Source organism: Solea senegalensis, linkage group LG7 (genome assembly GCF_019176455.1).
Source record: "Solea senegalensis isolate Sse05_10M linkage group LG7, IFAPA_SoseM_1, whole genome shotgun sequence".
Classification (NCBI taxonomy): domain Eukaryota; kingdom Metazoa; phylum Chordata; class Actinopteri; order Pleuronectiformes; family Soleidae; genus Solea; species Solea senegalensis.
The window spans coordinates 123,572-143,774 of record NC_058027.1 but is presented as its reverse complement, the minus strand read 5'-3'; the positions used below and the strand labels follow the sequence as shown (position 1 = coordinate 143,774).

The following is a 20,203-nucleotide window of genomic DNA, read 5'->3' as shown; positions in this document are numbered from 1 at the left end:
CTAAAAACGCTCATTTAGCTCAAACACACATTTCTGCTTTTTAAAACTTTAACCATCTTTTTTTTTTTAAATCTCTCTATTCACACTCTCTCTCTCTCTTTATCTCCCTCTCCCTCGCGCGCTCTCTCTCGCCCTCTCCATCTCTCTCTCCCCTCTCTCGCTCTCTCTTTTTCCCGCTGTTGCGGACACTGATCCATATCGCTCGACGACGCCGGCTCTCACTTCTTCCCACTTCCACACCTTTCCGTGTCCCCTCCCTCCCGCGGTGATGGCTCTCGGCGCGGCTGCGGTGCGACGCCAGGCAGAGGACGATGAAGGCGCGCGGCTCGTTTGATTTTCATTCTTTCTGTTTATTTATTCATTCATTTATTTATTTATTTTGCACACAGTGAAGTCTCGTGCGGGTGGACCGTCGCCTCCTCCCCGCGCGCTCCGACTCATTCTTATTAGAAGTTGTTCAGCCGTCCTGCGCGTGCCATGACGATGAAACAGTAAAATAACACAGAGGAGGAAAAAGAAAAACAGGCCTTTACACACGAACTGGATATGGCATCAGTGAAGGCGAGAGCGACGGCGGGGGTGAAGGAATTTGCCGGGAAAACCCTGGGTCATGTTTACAGGTAAGGTCGCGCATTGTCTTTTTTTTTTGGTACATCCTGAATGGCGCGTGCGTGAAGTACCTGATGTGTGGGTTTTTTTTTTTATTTGCATAAACACAGTGTATCCGATGTGAGACACCGCACATCTGTTTTTACAACTTACACGGATGTGTAGTCACGCCTCTGGACGTGGGGGAAATTATGTCATCGTGTGTGTGTGTGTGTGTGGAGGTTTTAGTGGACCAGATGCCACTGGTCTATCCTGGTGCTGCGCGGGGCCTGAACCAGAATCTCATTAAGGCCGTGCATGCGATATTTAAACCATAACTGATTATATTCGCTTTAAAGACCGTATCATTTTGAAATCATCGTCATTTGATTGACTTTTCTCAGCCATTTTTTCTAAACAACGCGCTGTCGTGGATTCACCCCTCAAGGGGACATTAAAGGAACATTCCCTGCATCTGCAGAAAATGTATCATTTAAAAAAATAAAAAGACTAGCTGAGGATCTGGCATCATTTTTCTTTTTTTATATCTAAATATATTTTAATAATAGAATATAGTCATTCTGCTTCTCTCGAGACAGACCTTTAAAAGAAAAACAGGCCTTTGGATTTCACTCCAGCTCCTGCATCCATGTATTATTCCATTCTCCTCTGAGTTTTTCTTTGGATTGCAGACACATGAATTTGAATATTTCGATTTTTCCTTTCCTTTTTACACCATTTTTGCATCCTGAGTGTGGAAAAACAACGTGTGTGTGTGTGGAGGGGGGATCAATGTGACTCTCCTGAGGAGGAGGAAGAGGAGGAGGAGGAGGAGGAGAGGTGTACTTTGAGGAATGCCCATAGACGTGATGTGTCTGGAGGCTGGAGCCTCTGCTCGGCCCCCTGAATGCTAATTAGTGTGGAAAAAGTGAGTGGCGCTGCTGCAATGCGGTACAAGTCAGGGACAAGATCCACAGGCGACGATTGTTTGTGTTTATGTGTTTGTTTATGTGTTTGTTTACTCACCCCTGCACTCACGCTTTTTTTTATTACTACTAATAAATGCGCAAATGTGGATTTACGCGCGGGGTTTGATCTGGTAACATCTTCATGCACAGACTGGATTTTCTCTGATGTGACAGTGGGGGACACAGTGAAGGCCTCGCGCCACACACACACACACACACACACACACACACACTGATTGATGATATTGCTTCTTGCACTGTCTTGACTGGAATAAAACATTAATAAACCACATGAAGACACAGCAGCTCCATGTCCAAATTATTCATAGTTGGAGATTAAAAAAAAGAAAGAAAAAAAAAGGCCTCAAATCCTTTGAAGAAAAAAATCCATTATTTATGAGGGAATATTAGTTTTTCAGCAGCACCAGGTCACGTGCTGGTGTCTCACAGCCTTGTCCTCACCTGGGTGCATGTTGCAGGGTGATGGAGAGGAAGCAGAAAAGCGGGGATGTGATCGAGATGACGGAGGACGGGCGGCCCCGCGAGGCCGCGGAGAAGAAAGCCCCGCTGTGCGACTGCACGTGCTTCGGCGCGCCGCGCCGCTACATCATCGCCATGATGAGCGGCTTGGGCTTCTGCATCTCCTTCGGTATCCGGTGTAACCTGGGCGTGGCCATAGTCAGCATGGTGAACAACAGCACCGTCCACGAGAACGGCAAGATCATCATCAAAGAGGTGTGGCATAGTGATGGGCTGCGTGCGGGCGCGCGCCTCATGTGAAATCACACACGAGGACATCTCAAAATAAAAAAAAAGAGGAAAGAAAAGAAAATAAGAAATGCTCTGATAAAAAGGCCTGCTGTCATATCAGGCCGTAAAATGATCCCACAAATGTCAAAATAACCATTTATTGATTTATCATCATTTAGATTTCGATATTTTCATATATATGATAATTAAAAGCTTTTTTTAAAACAAATAACACTCTTGTAATCCTTTTAAAACACGACCAATGCATCCATGCGCCATTTAGACTCGATAAAGAGAAACAAACACATTGCGATTATTCTAATGACATTGAAACCGTGACATGATTAACAACTGATATGACTCATCTGAACTGTTTTTTTAAAACATTCGAAAATCTAAGATCTAATCTGAGAGTTTTTGATACGTTTTCTCATCATAAGAGCAACATTATGACAAATAGTTTATTTATCTTCATTAAAAGATACCTGCACGTCAGCTGTTTAAAGTCATGTGATTATAAAACACGTTACATCACGTGCATCACAAGACTAAACACCAAGTAGACACCTTAAAACATATTTGGTTGAATTCGCTGTCAAAGGCCACAGCAGTTTATCCTTAAACTATTTTTGTATCTTTAAAATTACAATGTATAGATTCATAATGTATAGAATATTATCATTCTATCAATGATACATAAATTGAATAATTCAAAAATACTTGCCTTATGTGCACGCATTTATGAAAAATATGCCAAATAATCATCTATAGCCAGCATGTTTATCTTCTTTAGTTTTATTTTGAAATGCTCAGATGCATTTTTTTTAATTAATATATGATCGAAATAAAACAGGATTACCTTCACATGTGCTCCCTGGAGAGAATATGTTTATTTCTCTTAAAGCATGTCTCTTAAAACAATAAATAATAAATAAACAAAGTCATTTTTTTTTTACTGCATTGTTTTCCATATTCAGAAAGCCAAGTTCAACTGGGATCCGGAGACGGTGGGGATGATTCATGGATCGTTTTTCTGGGGCTACATCGTGACACAAATCCCGGGGGGATATATATCCTCCAGGCTGGCAGCGAACAGGTAACAACGACGACAACAACACACAGCAGCACCGTGGTTTTATGGTTGTAACCGTTGTTATTTTAAATAAACACAACAACAAGGCAGGTGAAATGAAACGAAAAAAGGAGACATTTAGAAAAAAAAAAAATCACAGGTGTTACTGATGAAGCCTGGACATTGTGAACATGAAGAAACAAAATGGAACGCGGCCATTATTAATTCAAATATTCCGACCTGTGTGTGTGTGCAAAAGGCCTTTAAACTCATTTTAAAACACACACACACACACACTGCACTAAACCAGTCCTCTGTTTTATAATTGTGATTCAGTGGCGTGCACAGCATTTCGGGGGGGGGGGCGGCCTCAAGGACGAAAAAGGGGACACCCTCATGATTATTAATAGCCCAAAAAAAGGAGGAAAAATCACTACAGTGGCTGATCCTGTACGTGCTAATGCATATTTATCTGAATTACTGCACACTCATGCAGATGATTAGTAGGCACATAATTCTTGTTTTTAAAAACGTGTTTTTATGGGCATTATTACACATTTTACACTGAGAACAGGAGTAATGGTTCACGTGTAAACGAAATGTGTGGATTTTAAAAGAAAATCTTTACAAAATAGAAAAAAGGAGAAGATTTGGCTTTTTTTTTTGTCTGAGTGAGGAGCTAAAAGGGAGGTGGCGCACTGTTCTGTTCCAGACTGAGTATGTGAGGCAGACAGACAGACAGACAGACAGACAGTCAGCTGCTGTGAAGATGCAGAGCTGCGGGGAGGGCGCGGGCCTGCAGGCTGCCTGGCTGCGGGCCTCCCCGCAGCTCTGCGGTGTCAGGGCTTCCTGCCACCTGTTAATGAGCTCCCTGGAGAGAGAGAGACAGAGAGAGAGAGTGAGACGGCCATGGAGACCAGACTCTGCTGCTCCAGTGTCGCCAAATGCGTTTTATCCACGCGAGCGTTGCCAATGCCGAAAGTCATCTCATCCCCGCTGCGCTGCATAACTAACAGCGCGGCTGCAACATTAACACGTCAGCTCATGTTTAAGAGAACCAATATGTAAATAGCATGGTTCATTTCATCGTTACTATAGTAACACCAGCACTGGAATAATTGTATCTATCTATCTATCTATCTATCTAATCCTCTCGTGTCGCCTGCTCCACGCCCTCTTGATTGACACGAGGATGCAATCGAATCCATTGGTCTCGTGCCCAACAGTGGCCTCAACCGGATTAGGGTCCCCCCCACCCCCCCACCCCCTACACACCAACACACACCCCGCGCGCACAAACGAGAAGCATCACCGTGTCTGTTTCCTCCCCGCAGCACGCGCTCAGCTGCTCCCTCAGTGACAGACAAAAAAAAAAACGCAATCATTTTGCAAAATAAATCATTAATTATTTAGCCGAAATCACAAGGTCAGAAATGAATGAATGAATGAATAAATAAATGCATGTAATTGAAAAAAATAATTGTAAGCCAGGTCCTGGTTGTTTGTATTTATCAAATGAAAAAACAACAACATATTTCTTGAAAGATTAACCCACGTGAAAACGGTTGCTAGGCAACGCACAGCACCATTACGGGGCGTTGCTGTATTAAAAAAAGATCTGTTGATGTGACGTCAGAAGGGTACACGACACTCAGACTGCACCAGTGCACGCGCTTTTTTTTTGAATGAACATTTTGTTCATTATTTGTTTACCCCTTCTTTTTTTCCTCAAAGGCCTTTTATTTAAAAAAAAACAAAAAAAATTCAGTCTGTGTATAAAAAATATATATAATATATATTTTCACTTTAGGCCTATGCTGGATTCATGAAACATAACCAAATCAAAACAATTATGCTTTGATAGTTCCTTCTACCACTGGATATTTTTGGTAAAAGTGTTAATATTTGTCATATTTCCTTTTAAAAATGTGAATATTTCATTAAAAATGCTACATTTAACCAGCATCTGATGATTTGCAGGGTGTTTGGTGCAGCCATTATCCTCACCTCCACGCTCAACATGTTCATCCCCTCGGCCGCTCGAGTGCATTATGGATGTGTCATCTTTGTGAGGATATTACAAGGCCTGGTGGAGGTAAGAGACTGTCAAAGGTGTTGTATTTCCGGAGCTTTCCTTTTGTGCCACGGAGTGCTGGACACGCTGTTCACACTCTCACCGTGGCCAGAACAAAAACAGGTGCCATGAGTCTGAGGTTGCGTCCGTGTTATTGTGTCCGTGAATGGCTGCATGGGGATTAGCGGTGATGTACTCCACATGAAAGCATGAAAGGGAAAGACTGTAACATGAGACTCACAGCCGGAGGAAATATAAGATGCATAGTATTGATTCAGGGCCACTATGTGTTTGGGTTTTTTTACTGTCACTTTGTATCCTGGCAACAAAGATTCATACACATGTTCTCAAATGGATGGAAAGGAAAATGATGATATTCAAAAGCGAATCAATTCCCCTAGGCTTTGTAGTGCAACATGACACACAGATATAGTACAACAAACCATCTTTGAATAGTCGCTGAAGTCACATGCACAGAAATATGATCATTTTCTATTATGATGTCCAAAAAAACCGAGGTATTATGAAGTAAAATATTACAATTTTAATAGAGATGCTGATTTTTCCATCTCATTTTCAGTGCGCACATGGCTCGATGTCGATGACGCACAGCGCTGTCCATGCTGATTTCGCATCACTGCAGTTTGTTCAAATTAGTCACTGATGAAGAATTAACGGCTGCAGATTTAAGAGCCGCTTTGCTCCATGAACGGCTCGTGTTAATCGGGGTGAAAATGTTAATTCTTACTTACATTTCGACATCCAATATTTACTGGGCCGAGATGGGTGCGAATTATTTTACACATGGCTCTGTAACTGTATTTGTTAGCTCTTTGTTGTGCATTCTCGTTCAACACACAATGACTCGGCTCTTTAGAGTGAAACACTTAGACATCCAGTCTCTTTTCGCGTGTTGTCCTCACCGCGAATAAAGACCGACTGTTGCTCTGTGGTCTCTTTAGGGAGTGACTTATCCGGCCTGCCATGGCATCTGGAGTAAGTGGGCACCTCCACTGGAGAGGAGTCGTCTGGCCACCATATCATTCTGTGGTAAACACTCAGCTGTCTCTATTTCCCTTCATTTCTTTGGTATTTTAAATGTTAATAAACTGATTAAAACTGTTTTTGTCTGTTTTGTCAGGGTCCTACGCTGGAGCTGTGATAGCGATGCCTCTGGCTGGGATCCTAGTTCAGTACACCGGCTGGTCCTCAGTCTTCTATGTATATGGTAAGATTGACTGATGAGGTCCTACATGTTATATCCACTCTCTGGCCACTTTATTAGGTACAAATGACATCTAATGTAGTGGCAGGAGTGGCATCGGGTGTGGTCCTGGTTGTGTGTTCAGAGATGGTCTTCTGTTCAGTTCAGAGCTTTATTGTCCCACAAAGGGACGTTTATTTTGAAGTTAGATGGTACCAAAATCAATATAATAATTAATTAACAAAGAAACATAATAAACAAGGACAGAGGACACCATGGACACACACACAACCAAATTTGACTTAAAGCGATCCTAATCCAAATTCAGATTTAAAAGAACTATCAAGAATTGTGCAGACTGATAGTCTTGATTGGAACATAGGGAAATCTATTAGGTCTGACTCTGGAGAGCTCGTATCTCCTTCCAGAAGAAAGATGAATTACTTCATCCATGAGTGGATGATCACCACTGGACAGAAAGGACCAAGTCTTCTGCAAACCTTGTCTGTTATAGATTTGGACTGTATATGCCTATTACTGTATTTTACCAGCTTCCTTGACAGTTTTGGATGATTGCATTCCTTAGGTGTGGCACAATGCACTGTCATGCATTCTCCACCAGAAAACTGCTGCTCACTGAATATTTTCTCTTTGTTGGACCATTCGCTGGAATCCCCAGAGATGATTGAACGTGAAAATCCCAGAAGATCAGCAGTTTCTGAAATACTCCGACCAGCACTGACAACCATGCCTCTTCAGAATCACTTAAATCACCTTTCTCCCTCATTCTTTTAAACTCAGCAGGTCATCCTATTAACCATGTCTGCATGACTGAATGCATTGGGAAGCCACCATGGGATTGGCTGATTAGATACTAGGGATGAGTCGATGCTCAGTATCAGTCAGATACTGGTCAAAATCACTGGATCGGATATCGGACAGATAAAAAAAATGTAAAATCCAATACAAGCCAAACACAATAGCTTGAAATGCCACAAATGTGTTTAAAGGGTCTAAAATGGCTTGTGATATTGGTACCAAATACAAAAAAGTGGTATCGTGCCATCCCGATTAGACACTCACACTCACTCTGCCGGCTGACTCGCATGCACCTACTGGCTCATGTTACCCACCCTCGACTACTCCCTTCATCAAAGGATTGTCGTCAACACCCCGCACACGACAATACAGACTCTTTCCACGCTGGTGGAACGACCTGCCAAGCACTACCAGAACAGGGGAGTCCCTGTCCGTCTTCGAGAAGCTCTCGACGACCCAGCTCTTCCAAGAGCATCTTCTGTCCTAGCCCTTACCCTACCCTGCACCATCTCCTTCTGCACTATCATTCTCTTTTTGGAGTCACTTTGGATAAACGTGTCTGCTAAAAAGCTTAAATGTAAATGTAAGTTGAGAAATGTTCAACTTTCCAAGCGTTGGCCAATCCTATATCACATTATGCAAACGCTTCAACGCTAGTGCTGGCCAATCAAACCGCGTTTCCCGTTGAGCTCCTACACCCTACAAAGGCCAAACGGAGCTCTCGAACAAGCTTGTTCTCCCCGTTGTCGATGTCAGACATATGTACAGTAGTTAGCCATGACAAAACATTGCTCTGCTAACCTCCTATAGCCGCCTGTCTCACCAAGGGTCAGACCCCCAACCACCGTCAAGTGAGCGCACTGTGAGAGTCTCCTATAGGACAGTGATCTAAGGCTCTTGGATCCTCAGTGTCAGCAAATCTTTGGCTGAAGTGTTTTTAAACCCGAGAATTCAACAGTGAGAAAGCCCAGTGAAAGTCAAATAGATTTATCCAGAAAGACTGTGTATTGATCTCGTCCAATGTTTTGGCATGCCTGTAAATAGCCATCAATCTTTCGCCCCGGACTGAAGTGAGTCCAGTTAAGCTTTTGTGTCTGGCTCTAATTCCCCACTAGCTGCAGTGCTTCATTTGCAGCTTAATAAGTTGGACTTCCTCTGTTAAGAATCTGAAGAATCTCTCCTGTAATCTGCCTGTGCAGGGTGCTTTGGCATATTCTGGTACATGTTCTGGATCCTTGTGTCTTATGAGAGCCCTGCTGAACACCCAACAATCACCGATGAGGAGCGCTGCTACATTGAGGAGAGCATCGGGGAGAGTGCCCAGCTACTGGCTGCTGCTGAGGTGACGGCAAACGCTCCACAGCTCCAACGTATACTCTTAAAAAAAAAAGAAGTACAATACAATACAGTTAATATTGACTAATGTGTGTGGATCAATTTCAGAAATTCAAAACCCCCTGGAGGAAGTTCTTCACCTCTATGCCCGTCTATGCAATCATCGTGGCCAACTTCTGCAGGAGCTGGACCTTCTACCTGCTGCTCATCAGTCAACCTGCATATTTTGAGGAAGTGTTTGGCTTTGAGATAAGTAAGGTGAGCGTATACTGTATGATACAAGCCGGTGGACAAGTGACAAATGGATGGTGTGTTCTCTCGGTGATGGATTCAGCACTGGTGTTCTAGAGCTGAACGCGTCACACACCGAAATCAATGTCAGTGCAAACTTTTGGCCCGGGGTTCTAACACATCAGCTGATACGTTATATAACAAGAAATCACTCCACACAAGGACACGCACTTGTTTTTGAGAAGTTGTGTTTTTGACGATAGAACAAGTGTGGAAATATCCCACGTTAATGGTATTATTTCTGTTTAATAATATGCACAGAGCCCTGAAACATGTCTTCTGTATTCTGTATTCACACAAGAATGTTAACCCTTGAGAACACCCAATTTCCATTTGTACTGTATGATAAAAGAAGGCGATAATAACGTGCTGTATAGAGTGTCTTATATGCTTTTTTTTCAGCACAACCTATAGGCAATCTGATGAAAAGGATTTTTTTTTTCATTTTCACCAACTATATAAACACACCTTAGCCACCTACTAAAAAATGTTGAAATTGGATTTAATTTGTGAAATTTGTCAAAGTTTTTAAGCAAAAATTAAAGAAAAAATGTCTACTTTTTGACTTTTGCACAATTATCGCTACTTTTTTCTCTTTTTTTAAACTATGTGGTATAAAAGGAATCATACATACATTTTGTAAAGCCTTAAGATGTGACCTTATGTGCACCTGCGGCACAGATCTGTGCCGTGTAAGCACTCAGGGTTAAATAATCAAGTGTCAGAAAATGGATAAGCTTTTGTACAATTTCATCAAACATGAAAAACTGCATGTGACACCGTCTTTTTTGAATTTTTGTTGAATTGTCAGGGCTTGACAATAAAGAAAATAAATATCAGTTTCCTAAAAACACTGTACAATAATTATCTTTCTGTGGTCCTAGGTTGGCATTCTGTCCGCTCTTCCCCACCTGGTGATGACCATCATTGTGCCCTTTGGCGGCCAGCTGGCCGACCACCTGCGCAGCAATAACATCCTGACAACCACCACTGTCAGGAAAATCATGAACTGTGGAGGTGAGAAGTCCGGACTGGGAATGAAATAATACTTTCCACACCTCTGTGCTCATGCTGCAGGGTGTTGTTTTCCTGGTGTCAGATCCATACCGCCGCCTTTTGTTTCCCTGCCAGGCGGCAGTATGAGAGATGTCTGTCTCACATTAATAGATCTTTACAAAAACACAGTCGTGGCCAATTGTGACTGTGCATTGATTTCATATGTGCCACTTGTGTAATTGAGTGCAGACCATGCATGGTGGTTAATTCAATTGGCACCGTGATGACCAATAGCCTACGGGCTTTGTGTGTGTGTGTCCTGCTGTCTCTGCGGCAGGATTTGGCATGGAGGCGACGCTGCTGCTGGTGGTCGGATATTCCCACAGTAAAGGAGTGGCCATATCGTTCCTGGTGTTAGCAGTGGGCTTCAGTGGCTTTGCTATATCTGGTAAGTGCAATTACAACACACTGTGACTGTATGAAAAGGAATGTAACGTTATCAAAACCTCATCATAGGATAACAGTGAGTGGATGTTATAATTTAGCGTGAGCGTACAGAAAATGGCCTCAGGTCTTTGGCTACATATTCACTAAAACATCTTGCAATCTCTTGAGCTCTCTTGCAGGTTTGGGGTGAAGTGAAGATGTAATCACGTCCTTTAGAGCAGAGGTCTCAAACTTGCTGCCCCCCAATCAATTCCATGCGGGCCGCCGCTTAATATCAAGTTATTTCTGTCCATTTTGTTCGTTAACGCTAGCCCATTTTAACGCCATCAATTTTTTTTATCACAAGATTAACGCTCTTTTTTTGACCAAGCAAACTCTGTAGTTTTTTTTCACATGCTGTTGCAACAACTAGTAAGGTTCCGAAAAGCACAACACCACACCGGCTCTAGCTAGCTTTTTTGTGTTTGCGTTTTTTGCATTTTGAGTGGATGGCGAGCGCTGTGCGCTTCTCCGTTTCCAAGCGGGCTCTCCGTGTCCAACGCAGCCTGGATCATTTCTCGACGCACTCCCCACACCCAAGTAATGATGTATGCAGTGTTAAGCTAGCAGACCCCTGAACCGTAATAAGGAAACCTCCGAAGACTGCTAGCTCCTTTAGCTCGAATTTTGCTACAACACATTAAACCACGGGAAAAAATAATGGGACAAAAAGAAATCAAGGGACAATTAGAATAGATAAAAATGTGCAATTAATTGCAATTAATCGCAAGTTAACGATGACATTAATGCGATTAATCGCAATTAAATATTTTAATCGTTTGACAGCACTCATTTTAAATATGTTTATATTGTGAACTATTTATCGTTCCATATCAAAACAAACACTTTTATTATTGAAATAAATCAGTGTTTCGGTGTGATAGTATGCAGATTAGCTTCTTTTATTACTTGTATTACTCATCTGAGATTTAAGAAATTAGATGGAGCATCCATAATTCCAAAATTGTTGCCTCTCTTTCGTATATCCATGCAAACTGTGGCCACTTAAGCCAGAAATGACTGAATAATGAGAAGCAGTTAATTAGTCAACGTCAACAGAGGAGGCTGTGAAAAGTTACATGTACAAGCTAAATATGCAAAATACTTTTCACAACAGCAGGTGTTGATTGTACCTTTCTGATTCTGTGTCACTTGTGCCCTTATTTTTACTAAAAAGGTCAACACTGACGTACAAAAGCGTGGTTAAAGGAGTAATTTGAACATGTTTTGGAGGAGAAATTGCTCATTTTCTTAATTGCCGAGATGAAAAGATTCAGCAGCACTATAGGTATAGACCGCTGACCATTAGCTGATCAAAGAAACCCCCGGAAAGAGGGATTAAGGGTTTAAAAATGGCACGGACCATCATGTTATATGTTTGTTAAAACTAGAGCTGCAACAATACATTGATTATTCATTGATCAATCATTGTGAGTGGGGGTTTGTTCAGCTTCATAAATGTGAATATTCTCTGAGTCACCGGTTAACATTTATTCACCATTTCCTGACATTTTATGGACAAAGAGATAATCAAGAAAATGCATTTACTGAGAAATAGATCATAAGAATAACAGTTGCAGTCCTTGTTCAATCCAAACTTATTTATCTAGGTCTTTTCTGCACGTCTTTTGTTACATTTGGACAGAATCAGGTCGGAAGTCTCTTATTTTAGGCTTTTAAAATATGGTAAAATAAATGCTTTTAGTTGGAGGTTGACGAGCAGTGACAGTTTACATTTGTATATAATTTCACAAAAGAGTGAAATCAGTTTTCTATAACATATAAAGTATTTGTGTGTGTGTGGGTTTCTCATTCAGTAACATTCACTCTATTGTTATATCGTATCGGGGTTTTTATGAAGTGCTAGAACACAACACCTGAGCTAAGCCAGACGAGGGTTGTTGGTTTGTTTCCTTGGTTCACATAGACTTCGTTATGAATGGGCTCATCGTTATTTGATACATGCAATATTGATACTGTTGCACCGGACTGTAGAATCCACTGGTGTGTGTTATAAAAAGGAGATGAGGGTGTGAGTATAAGCCAGAACGAATCCTCTCGACTTCCTTCGTTCAAACAGACGTGGCATGAGTTGCCGTTTGGCTGCAGAGGTCTGCGAGGAAATCATTTCCTTCCCCGTTGTTCTTGAGCTTTCTGCTGGAGTGTTTAATAATTCAGTGCTCGCCCGTCCCGCGGGACTCACCAGTCAGCCGGCAGCTCGGCGAGGACACTTACTCATTCAGCCAGTCAAAGTGGGGGGAGGAGGCGGATGCAACAGCAACAGCATGGTCACATTTCTGGGTCCTGAATGTGTTGTTGACATTTATTTGCATGATGATTATTTATCCAATGTTTTCATTTCCCCCCTCTGTTAGGTTTTAATGTCAATCACCTGGATATTGCTCCACGTTACGCCAGCATCCTAATGGGGATTTCTAACGGCGTGGGCACGCTGTCTGGCATGGTGTGTCCCCTGATCGTTGGTGCTATGACAAAAAACAAGGTAAAAGCTTTTCTTCCGCTCTAATACAGTCATAAAGATCATTGTAGGAGTCGAAGGAGTTTATTTTAAGCGTTTAAAAGCAGTATACAGTAAATGGGTTGGCTTTTGCTACTCTTGCTACAGTTCTGCCATTCACCCATTCACTCACACATTTATATGCAGCACATTTCCATCACACATATTTTATTCACACTGTTTTATACATGCAGAGTAGTGGCGCTGAATCCACAGCCTTCCGGTTGAAAGACGACTCACACGACCACTGAGCCATCCGAGTGAGAAAATAAATCAAAGTAATCACCTAGGGTTACAAATTACTGCCACACCTCTCCTTCGAACTGTTTCCTTTAAAAAGTAGCTGCAGAATATCGTCCTTTTACAATTCAGATGGCGCCCGCTAAAAATCACACATTAAGAACCCTCAATGTTCCAAGGAACCAACACAAGGAGATGATGAAACATCTCAGTTTCTCAGAGCACAGAAAGTGCTGGAGGATTCGTCTGAAGAACTCTCTCAATGAACTTTAGATTCCCCCAAAGAACCGCAGAGCATTGATTCAGATTATTTTCCTCAACAACCAAGATAACAACTATGGAGGTCAGAAGAACCCACAATGGAGACTATTTCTCTAAAAGTAGAGAAAACAACGTTGTACACCATTTATATGCATACAGATGGTTATCCAGATGGTGTTGCACTGTTATTTTGGTCAAGACAACGGTAACCATGGAAATGTCCTTGAGCACATGAGTGAGAAGGTTTGCTGGTATCCACACATGAACAACTCGGCACTCAAAGTAAACATGAGCATGGACAAATGAGAGAGAGAAATTGCTGCTACTGAAATGGGATTTGTGAGATTGAGTATTCATAAAAGCTAGACTGACGCGGACGCTACATGTATGGTAATGCTGGCCCTAAGAGTGCCTGCAGATGAACATGTCAGGGAACTACGGTGGCCTTTGGTCAATAAATGGGTTGAGTTGTCTGTCACCTGATGAGATTTCCATACATATAGATGTAAGTAATATTTTTCTTAGTTTGTAAAGAAAAAAAATAGGTCGTAGTTATGTAAAATAGAGAATGAGGTGTTTTTTTACTTGTATGTATTGCGGTGTGAACAGGAAACATAGCATAGCACTGTTTAGCTTAAAGGAATAATGCACCGATTAGCATTTAGCTTTGTATTACTAGAATAGGGGAAGTATTTTTGAAAAATTGTGCTTCCCAACCTTAGTTTCCCCTGAGTTGAGTTGAGTTGAGAAATATCCACTTGCAGGGTGTCCGCCATCTTTGCTAACAGTTAAGCTAACAGGACCAACTGTCACCGGAAGAATGAAGATATTTCTCAACTCGCACAATTTTTCAAAAATACTACCCCTATTCTAGTAATACAAAGCTAAATGCAAATGGGTGAAGTATTCCTTTAAGTGTGCATAAAACAAAACAGGAGTAAATGTGCATTTTGGGATGGTTTTAATGCTCTTATCAACATAGAAAAGTGGATCGGTTTTCTTTGTGCTAAAGTTTGTTTTTTAATTGAGACAATATCTCTGTCACCCTGCATAGTTTGAGTTATTCCTCTTATTGTGAGAGCCGCACAATAATAAGAGAGGCCGCGTATCACGCTGCAGTGCTGTGAATAAAGTGACAGAGTCCCGTGGTTTAAGGTGTTGTTGCCGTAACAAGCTAATCCGAGCTAATGGAGCGAGCGATCTTTGGTGGTCTCGTTACTACGGGGTTCGGGGGTCTGCTAGCTCGGTTGTTAACACTGCATACATCATTACTTGGATGTGGGGAGTGTGTTGAGAACTGATCCAGAATGTGTTGGATACAGAGAGCTCGCCTGGAGATGGAGAAGCGCACAGCGCCATCCACTTAAAATGTAACGCTAGCCTACTACTCTCTGGCCGGCTCGCAAGCCCAAACAAGTGTGTGCAGCGTGCCTGTTGTTTTGTTTCCGGTCTAGCTAGATCCGGTGTGGTGTTGTGGTTTTTCTAACGTTACTAGTTGTTGCAACAACATGCGGAGAAAACGCAAAGTTTGCTCGGCCAAAAAGAATGTTAATCTTGCAATACATTTATTTAAATGGATTTACGCTAACGCCATTAATAACGCGCTTAACTTGCAGCACTAAGTAAAAGAAAATGAGTTGTTAAGTAAAAAAAAGTGTTTAAAAAGACAGCATTTTGCTTTCTTTTTCCCTTCAGACACGAGAAGAATGGCAGTATGTGTTCCTGATTGCCTCCATGGTACATTACGGGGGCGTGATCTTCTACGGCTTATTCGCGTCGGGGGAGAAACAACCGTGGGCCGACCCGGAGCTGACCAGCGAGGAGAAGTGCGGCTTCATCGACGAGGACGAGCTGGCAGAGGAGACGGGCGACATCACTCAGAATTACGGCGCATTCGGAGGCCCGGCGAAGACGTACGGCGCGACCACGCAGGCGAACGGAGGCTGGGCTGCCGGCTGGGAGAAGACGGAAGAGTACATCCAAGAAGAAGCACAGGGAGGAGGAGGAGGAGGAGGAGGAGGGGGATATGGATACAGGCAGGAGGAGGGATATTCTTAGACCAAAACACACATTCACTGACATATGAGTAGACCTATTTTCCTGAGTGTGTATCTGTTTAGTCATAAAAAAAAAACGCCAACAAATGAGAAACACTACAATCCATTATTGTGAGCTCATGTTTGCACAAATTATTACAAAAACATCTATAAAAAAAATCTAAAATAATCTAAGAATTACGAAAGTATAGAAAATATAATAATATTTGATTAATAGAGTGGTAACATATCAAATTGGCAGTCTTTAAATGTATTATTATGCATATTAATAATAAATATATTTATTTCCATCCTATTATAGTGGAGACTTCCCGATCACACTGAAGTCTGTAGGGTTACATCGAATCTGTCCGTCAGAGCTAACCCTTTAGTTATATCAGTGACCTACCTACAGTACAATGTCGTACAAACCAGCCATTACAGTGTATAAATATGTCACTGCACAGCATTGTAAACAGGAAGTAGACACTGTTGATGTAGATTGTACTGTGTCCTAAATGCACTCAGAGTAGTGTGACCTTTAAATGCACAAAATGGTGGAGTTTTTCTTCTTATTTTCCGGTTTGCTTTTCTTATCCACGGCTTCTGTGTCCTTGACAAGTGAGTGAGCTGCAGTGAAGATTTGACAAGTGGCGTAGTGACGTTTCGACGGCCCGTTTCGTTACGCTTGCATAAAAAAAAAAAGAGGTTGAAGTCTTCGTTTCGCTATGTGTCATTCATTTCGTGAAAAGCAGTGCGCGGGTTTTCCGCATTCGCCGCAGTGCGTAGTGCAGAAGTACAGCCATAGTCCACCACAGATGTTTTAATGAAAAGAACCTTTTTATAAAGTCGTATATTACAGAGATACCTAGTGGTGCGGCGAGTTACAATTAGAATTTAAATAGAATCATTAAACCGAGAGGTTTTTGGTGCAATGCAAAGACTCTGGGAAAGTGCAGACTAACCAAAATCAGTATGAGAGTCTAAATCTAATAATATAGAAAGTGTGAAATAGAGATTTACATTAAAGAAGATATAAATGAGTAATATTTAATATCAAAGTCCCTGAAAACCAAATAGTTTTCAATAATAATGTCTAAACAAAGACTCATCAGTCAGGGCCTGTAAGAATAAAATGAAAGTGAACATTCCCCGAATAAGTATTTGAATGTTTACATAGATCTGTACGTTGCATTTAAAGCTCCAGTGTGTAACTTCTGTTGCCTTCAGTAGTTTTCTCAAAGCACCACATTCCACATTCGTTTGGTATCGCACTACCTCACTCATGTTTCAGAGAGCCGCGGTCAACCCCTTGACCTAAAGCTCTCTCTTTTCACCCTTGCGCACTGTGGACATGAATTAGCCTTAAATTTGCTGCCGTCTCCGTCTCGCGGCGTAGCCGCTACGCATTCCCCCTCCCCCCGCCCCTCCCCGTCGGTTTGTCTCCACAGACACGAAAGCGAAACACTGCTGAGAGGCTCAAACTTGCACACTGGAGCTTTAAAAGTTAAAGACATAATGCGATAGGAGAGTCAACCAGGAGGAACGTGCAATTTGGACAAACTGCCATTTGTCCATTTCCATTAGAGAATGAGGAGATATGATATAGTATATACTAAGACGATGACCTTTTTCTTACATTTGGAGCGTGGTAAAGAAAAAGTGTTTTCGGAAGAACGTGTGAACGCATATTCGCACAAAATCTGCTCCGTCCTCACTCCGCACTTACTCTGACTTCAGCTCTGTTTCATTCGTCGCTCTTTGTCTGTGGAGACACTCAAGACAGCACTTCACAATATAGATGTGTGTGGATGTGTATTTATGCATGGAACAGTGTACAATTTCGTTGAGTGTCCTTTTTCTTTCCAAACGTTCTCTGTCTCAGAAACTGTTACTGATGCTTCAATTTCTTTGCACAATTAACCAAAGGGTGAAGAGCAGAGCCGGGTTTTAGCTGGAAGTCTAATATTTTTTTGTGGTTGGGGGAGTATGGGACGAACCCGTCAGTGTGCAGGCGGCACCAAACATTACTCAGTGTACAAAGCAATAAATCCATAGTAACAGTTCTGGTCCAACGTCACAAACGGTCATTCTGTAACTTGTTTTTTTTGTATGCATTTTTGTTTTTACTGTTGTGTGTTTTTTTTTGTGATAACAAATGTAGAAAATGTAAAGAAAAAAAAACAAGATATAGTAAAAATAACTGTACGTATGAAAATATATAGTAATAGAGCCCAACACAATCCTCATTGACAAGAAAGTGCAATGAGTTTGTGCGGCGGCTGCTCACCAGATGAGAATGATAAGACGAGCTCCATCTGAGAGACGGGTGCTCGTCTTCTTTTCGTTTCTGTTTGTTTTTCGTGTGGTTTCGCGTGGACTTTGTGCTGTTGTCTTCTCCCCCTCTCCTTCCTCAGGTTTTAGTTTGATTGGTGTTTTTCATTCACCCCCACTGTCCAACCCCGATTTCACAGAGGATGAAACGTAACCGAGCGATTTCCTCAAAAATGACAAAATGTGCAACCTGAAGTAGTAAACAACAACAACAAAAAAAAAAAGAAAAAGAGTTTCCTGTTTTTGTGCCTCTGAAGTTACGGTGTGATTCTATGGCTTCTGTTGATGTGTAAATTGAGAGGTTTGTTGATGTCAAAATGAAATATATATCCTTTTTTATTAAAAACTAAATCTGTGTGTCTTTGGTGCCGTACCGGTTTGAAACGTGGAGTTAGAGAACACACTGTCACACCTGGACAAGGACTTGGACCCGATAGCACGACTCGGAAGACGAAGCGAAAAAGAAACGTGCAACAAAAAAACACTCCTTAGAGGGAAAAACTACTAGCAAAAACGACTAAAGCTAACAAACAAAAAAACACTCCTTAGAGGGAAAAACTACTAGCAAAAACGGCTAAAGCTAACAAACAAAAAAACACTCCAACAAAAAAACACTCCTTAGAGGGAAAAACTACTAGCAAAAACTACTAAAGCTAACAAACAAAAAAACACTCCTTAGAGGGAAAAACTACTAGCAAAAACGACTAAAGCTAACAAACAAAAAAACACTCCTAAGAGGGAAAAACTACTAGCAAAAACGGCTAAAGCTAACAAACAAAAAAACACTCCTAAGAGGGAAAAACTACTAGCAAAAATGGCTAAAGCTAGCAAACAAAAAAAATACTCTTTTAAAGGAAAAACAATGGCTTGGCAAACAGGGCGGGGCATCCGACAATCAGACTGGCGGGAAAACTCAAGGGGAAGGAAGAGAAATTTCAAAATAAAACAGGAAACCACAAGACAACATAGACAACTAAACAGCAGCAGCTTTCTTGGTCATGACACAAACCAATGACTGGTCAAATAACACTAAACCAACCATTACGGTGTTTGTAAAAATGACATTTACAAGCAGAAACTAGACCAATGCGACGAACACTTTATCATTTACAAAGTTGAAATCATGTTCTACTGAAGAAGACCTAAAACTAGACAACTGTCATTATAAATCAAGCCAGAAATCTTAGTTTTTCAATGATCTCCATTCAAACTAAGTCATTTCTTTTTTACAATAAGTGTTTTTGTGTTAGAGATCAGATAAATAATGTCGTTGGTTGTTTCTTTTTTATTATATACACTACAAGAGTACGTCTGGAAAGCACAATCCGTGTGTAATATCTTTACAGTGAGGTTTTCCAGCCGAGGGACTCTCAGCGTGTTCCATCAAGGCCACAGGAAGTGTACAGTTAATGGCTGCTCCTCCTTCCCTGTCGGTAAAATCAATAGGGTCAGTCCCCAGTGTTTGGCTGGACCTATTGACTATTCTAACCTCTTAATGGAGATGAGAGGGAGGAGAAGCACTTACCGAGCTATTTGGAGGTGTTACTTCGATTCAGCAGGCGACCCCTGCCTCCTCCACAGACAAAGCTCAGGGCACAGTTCTCCAATAGGATCTTCAGAGGAGATGCAGCCCAAAAAAAAGAACAAATAACGGCGGAGCCCCTGAGCAGACGGATGATATTGGTGCTGTCAAGATCCACGCGTTAATGTTCGAGCATAAAAACCGAAGAATTTCAGTATTTCATAAGTAATAACCACAGAAACCACAGAGTACAGACCTCCACCGAGGCCACTCAGTATCCCAACAAATGTGCCGTGTTTTGGTCACACTTGTCTGTTTATGAGCAGCTTCATTCAAAAAGTAAAGGACAGATTTGGATGACATTTTCTGGGGATGAAAATTATGGTAATGGCAAACTAAGAAATGAAGATTCCCGGTTTGTTCCTGAAAGAAGAACCCTAGTTTTACTATCAATTTCTTCAAAATATGTTCAAAGTAGGATTTTCATCAATGAGGATGCCTAAGTAATTGATTGTCAGAGCTAATTTGAGGGGACAACATAGCAACACCATGTTCCATCTTACATTGGTGCTAAATGCTGACTAAAATAAAGAATATTCAACTGAAGTTCAACTGAATGGTGTCAAATACCAACAGCAAGCGTTGAAAGACCAATAAACGATTGTATCGTCGGCATAAAGAAATTGTACATTTCTGTAATTAAGGAAAC

General features: G+C 41.5%; 1 protein-coding gene across 1 annotated transcript; it reads left to right on the top strand.

Annotated features, from left to right (window-relative positions):
- Positions 1-256: 256 nt before the first annotated feature.
- On the top strand, positions 257-18,329 carry slc17a6b (solute carrier family 17 member 6b). The gene is made up of 12 exons (XM_044031218.1): positions 257-620; positions 2,036-2,291; positions 3,284-3,402; positions 5,359-5,473; positions 6,415-6,502; positions 6,594-6,680; positions 8,675-8,817; positions 8,919-9,068; positions 9,986-10,118; positions 10,435-10,545; positions 12,959-13,086; positions 15,298-18,329. The coding sequence occupies exons 1-12, from the start codon at positions 547-549 to the stop codon at positions 15,658-15,660; spliced, it is 1,767 nt and encodes a 588-aa protein (XP_043887153.1). The 5' UTR covers positions 257-546; the 3' UTR covers positions 15,661-18,329.
- The last annotated feature ends 1,874 nt before the right edge of the window (positions 18,330-20,203 follow it).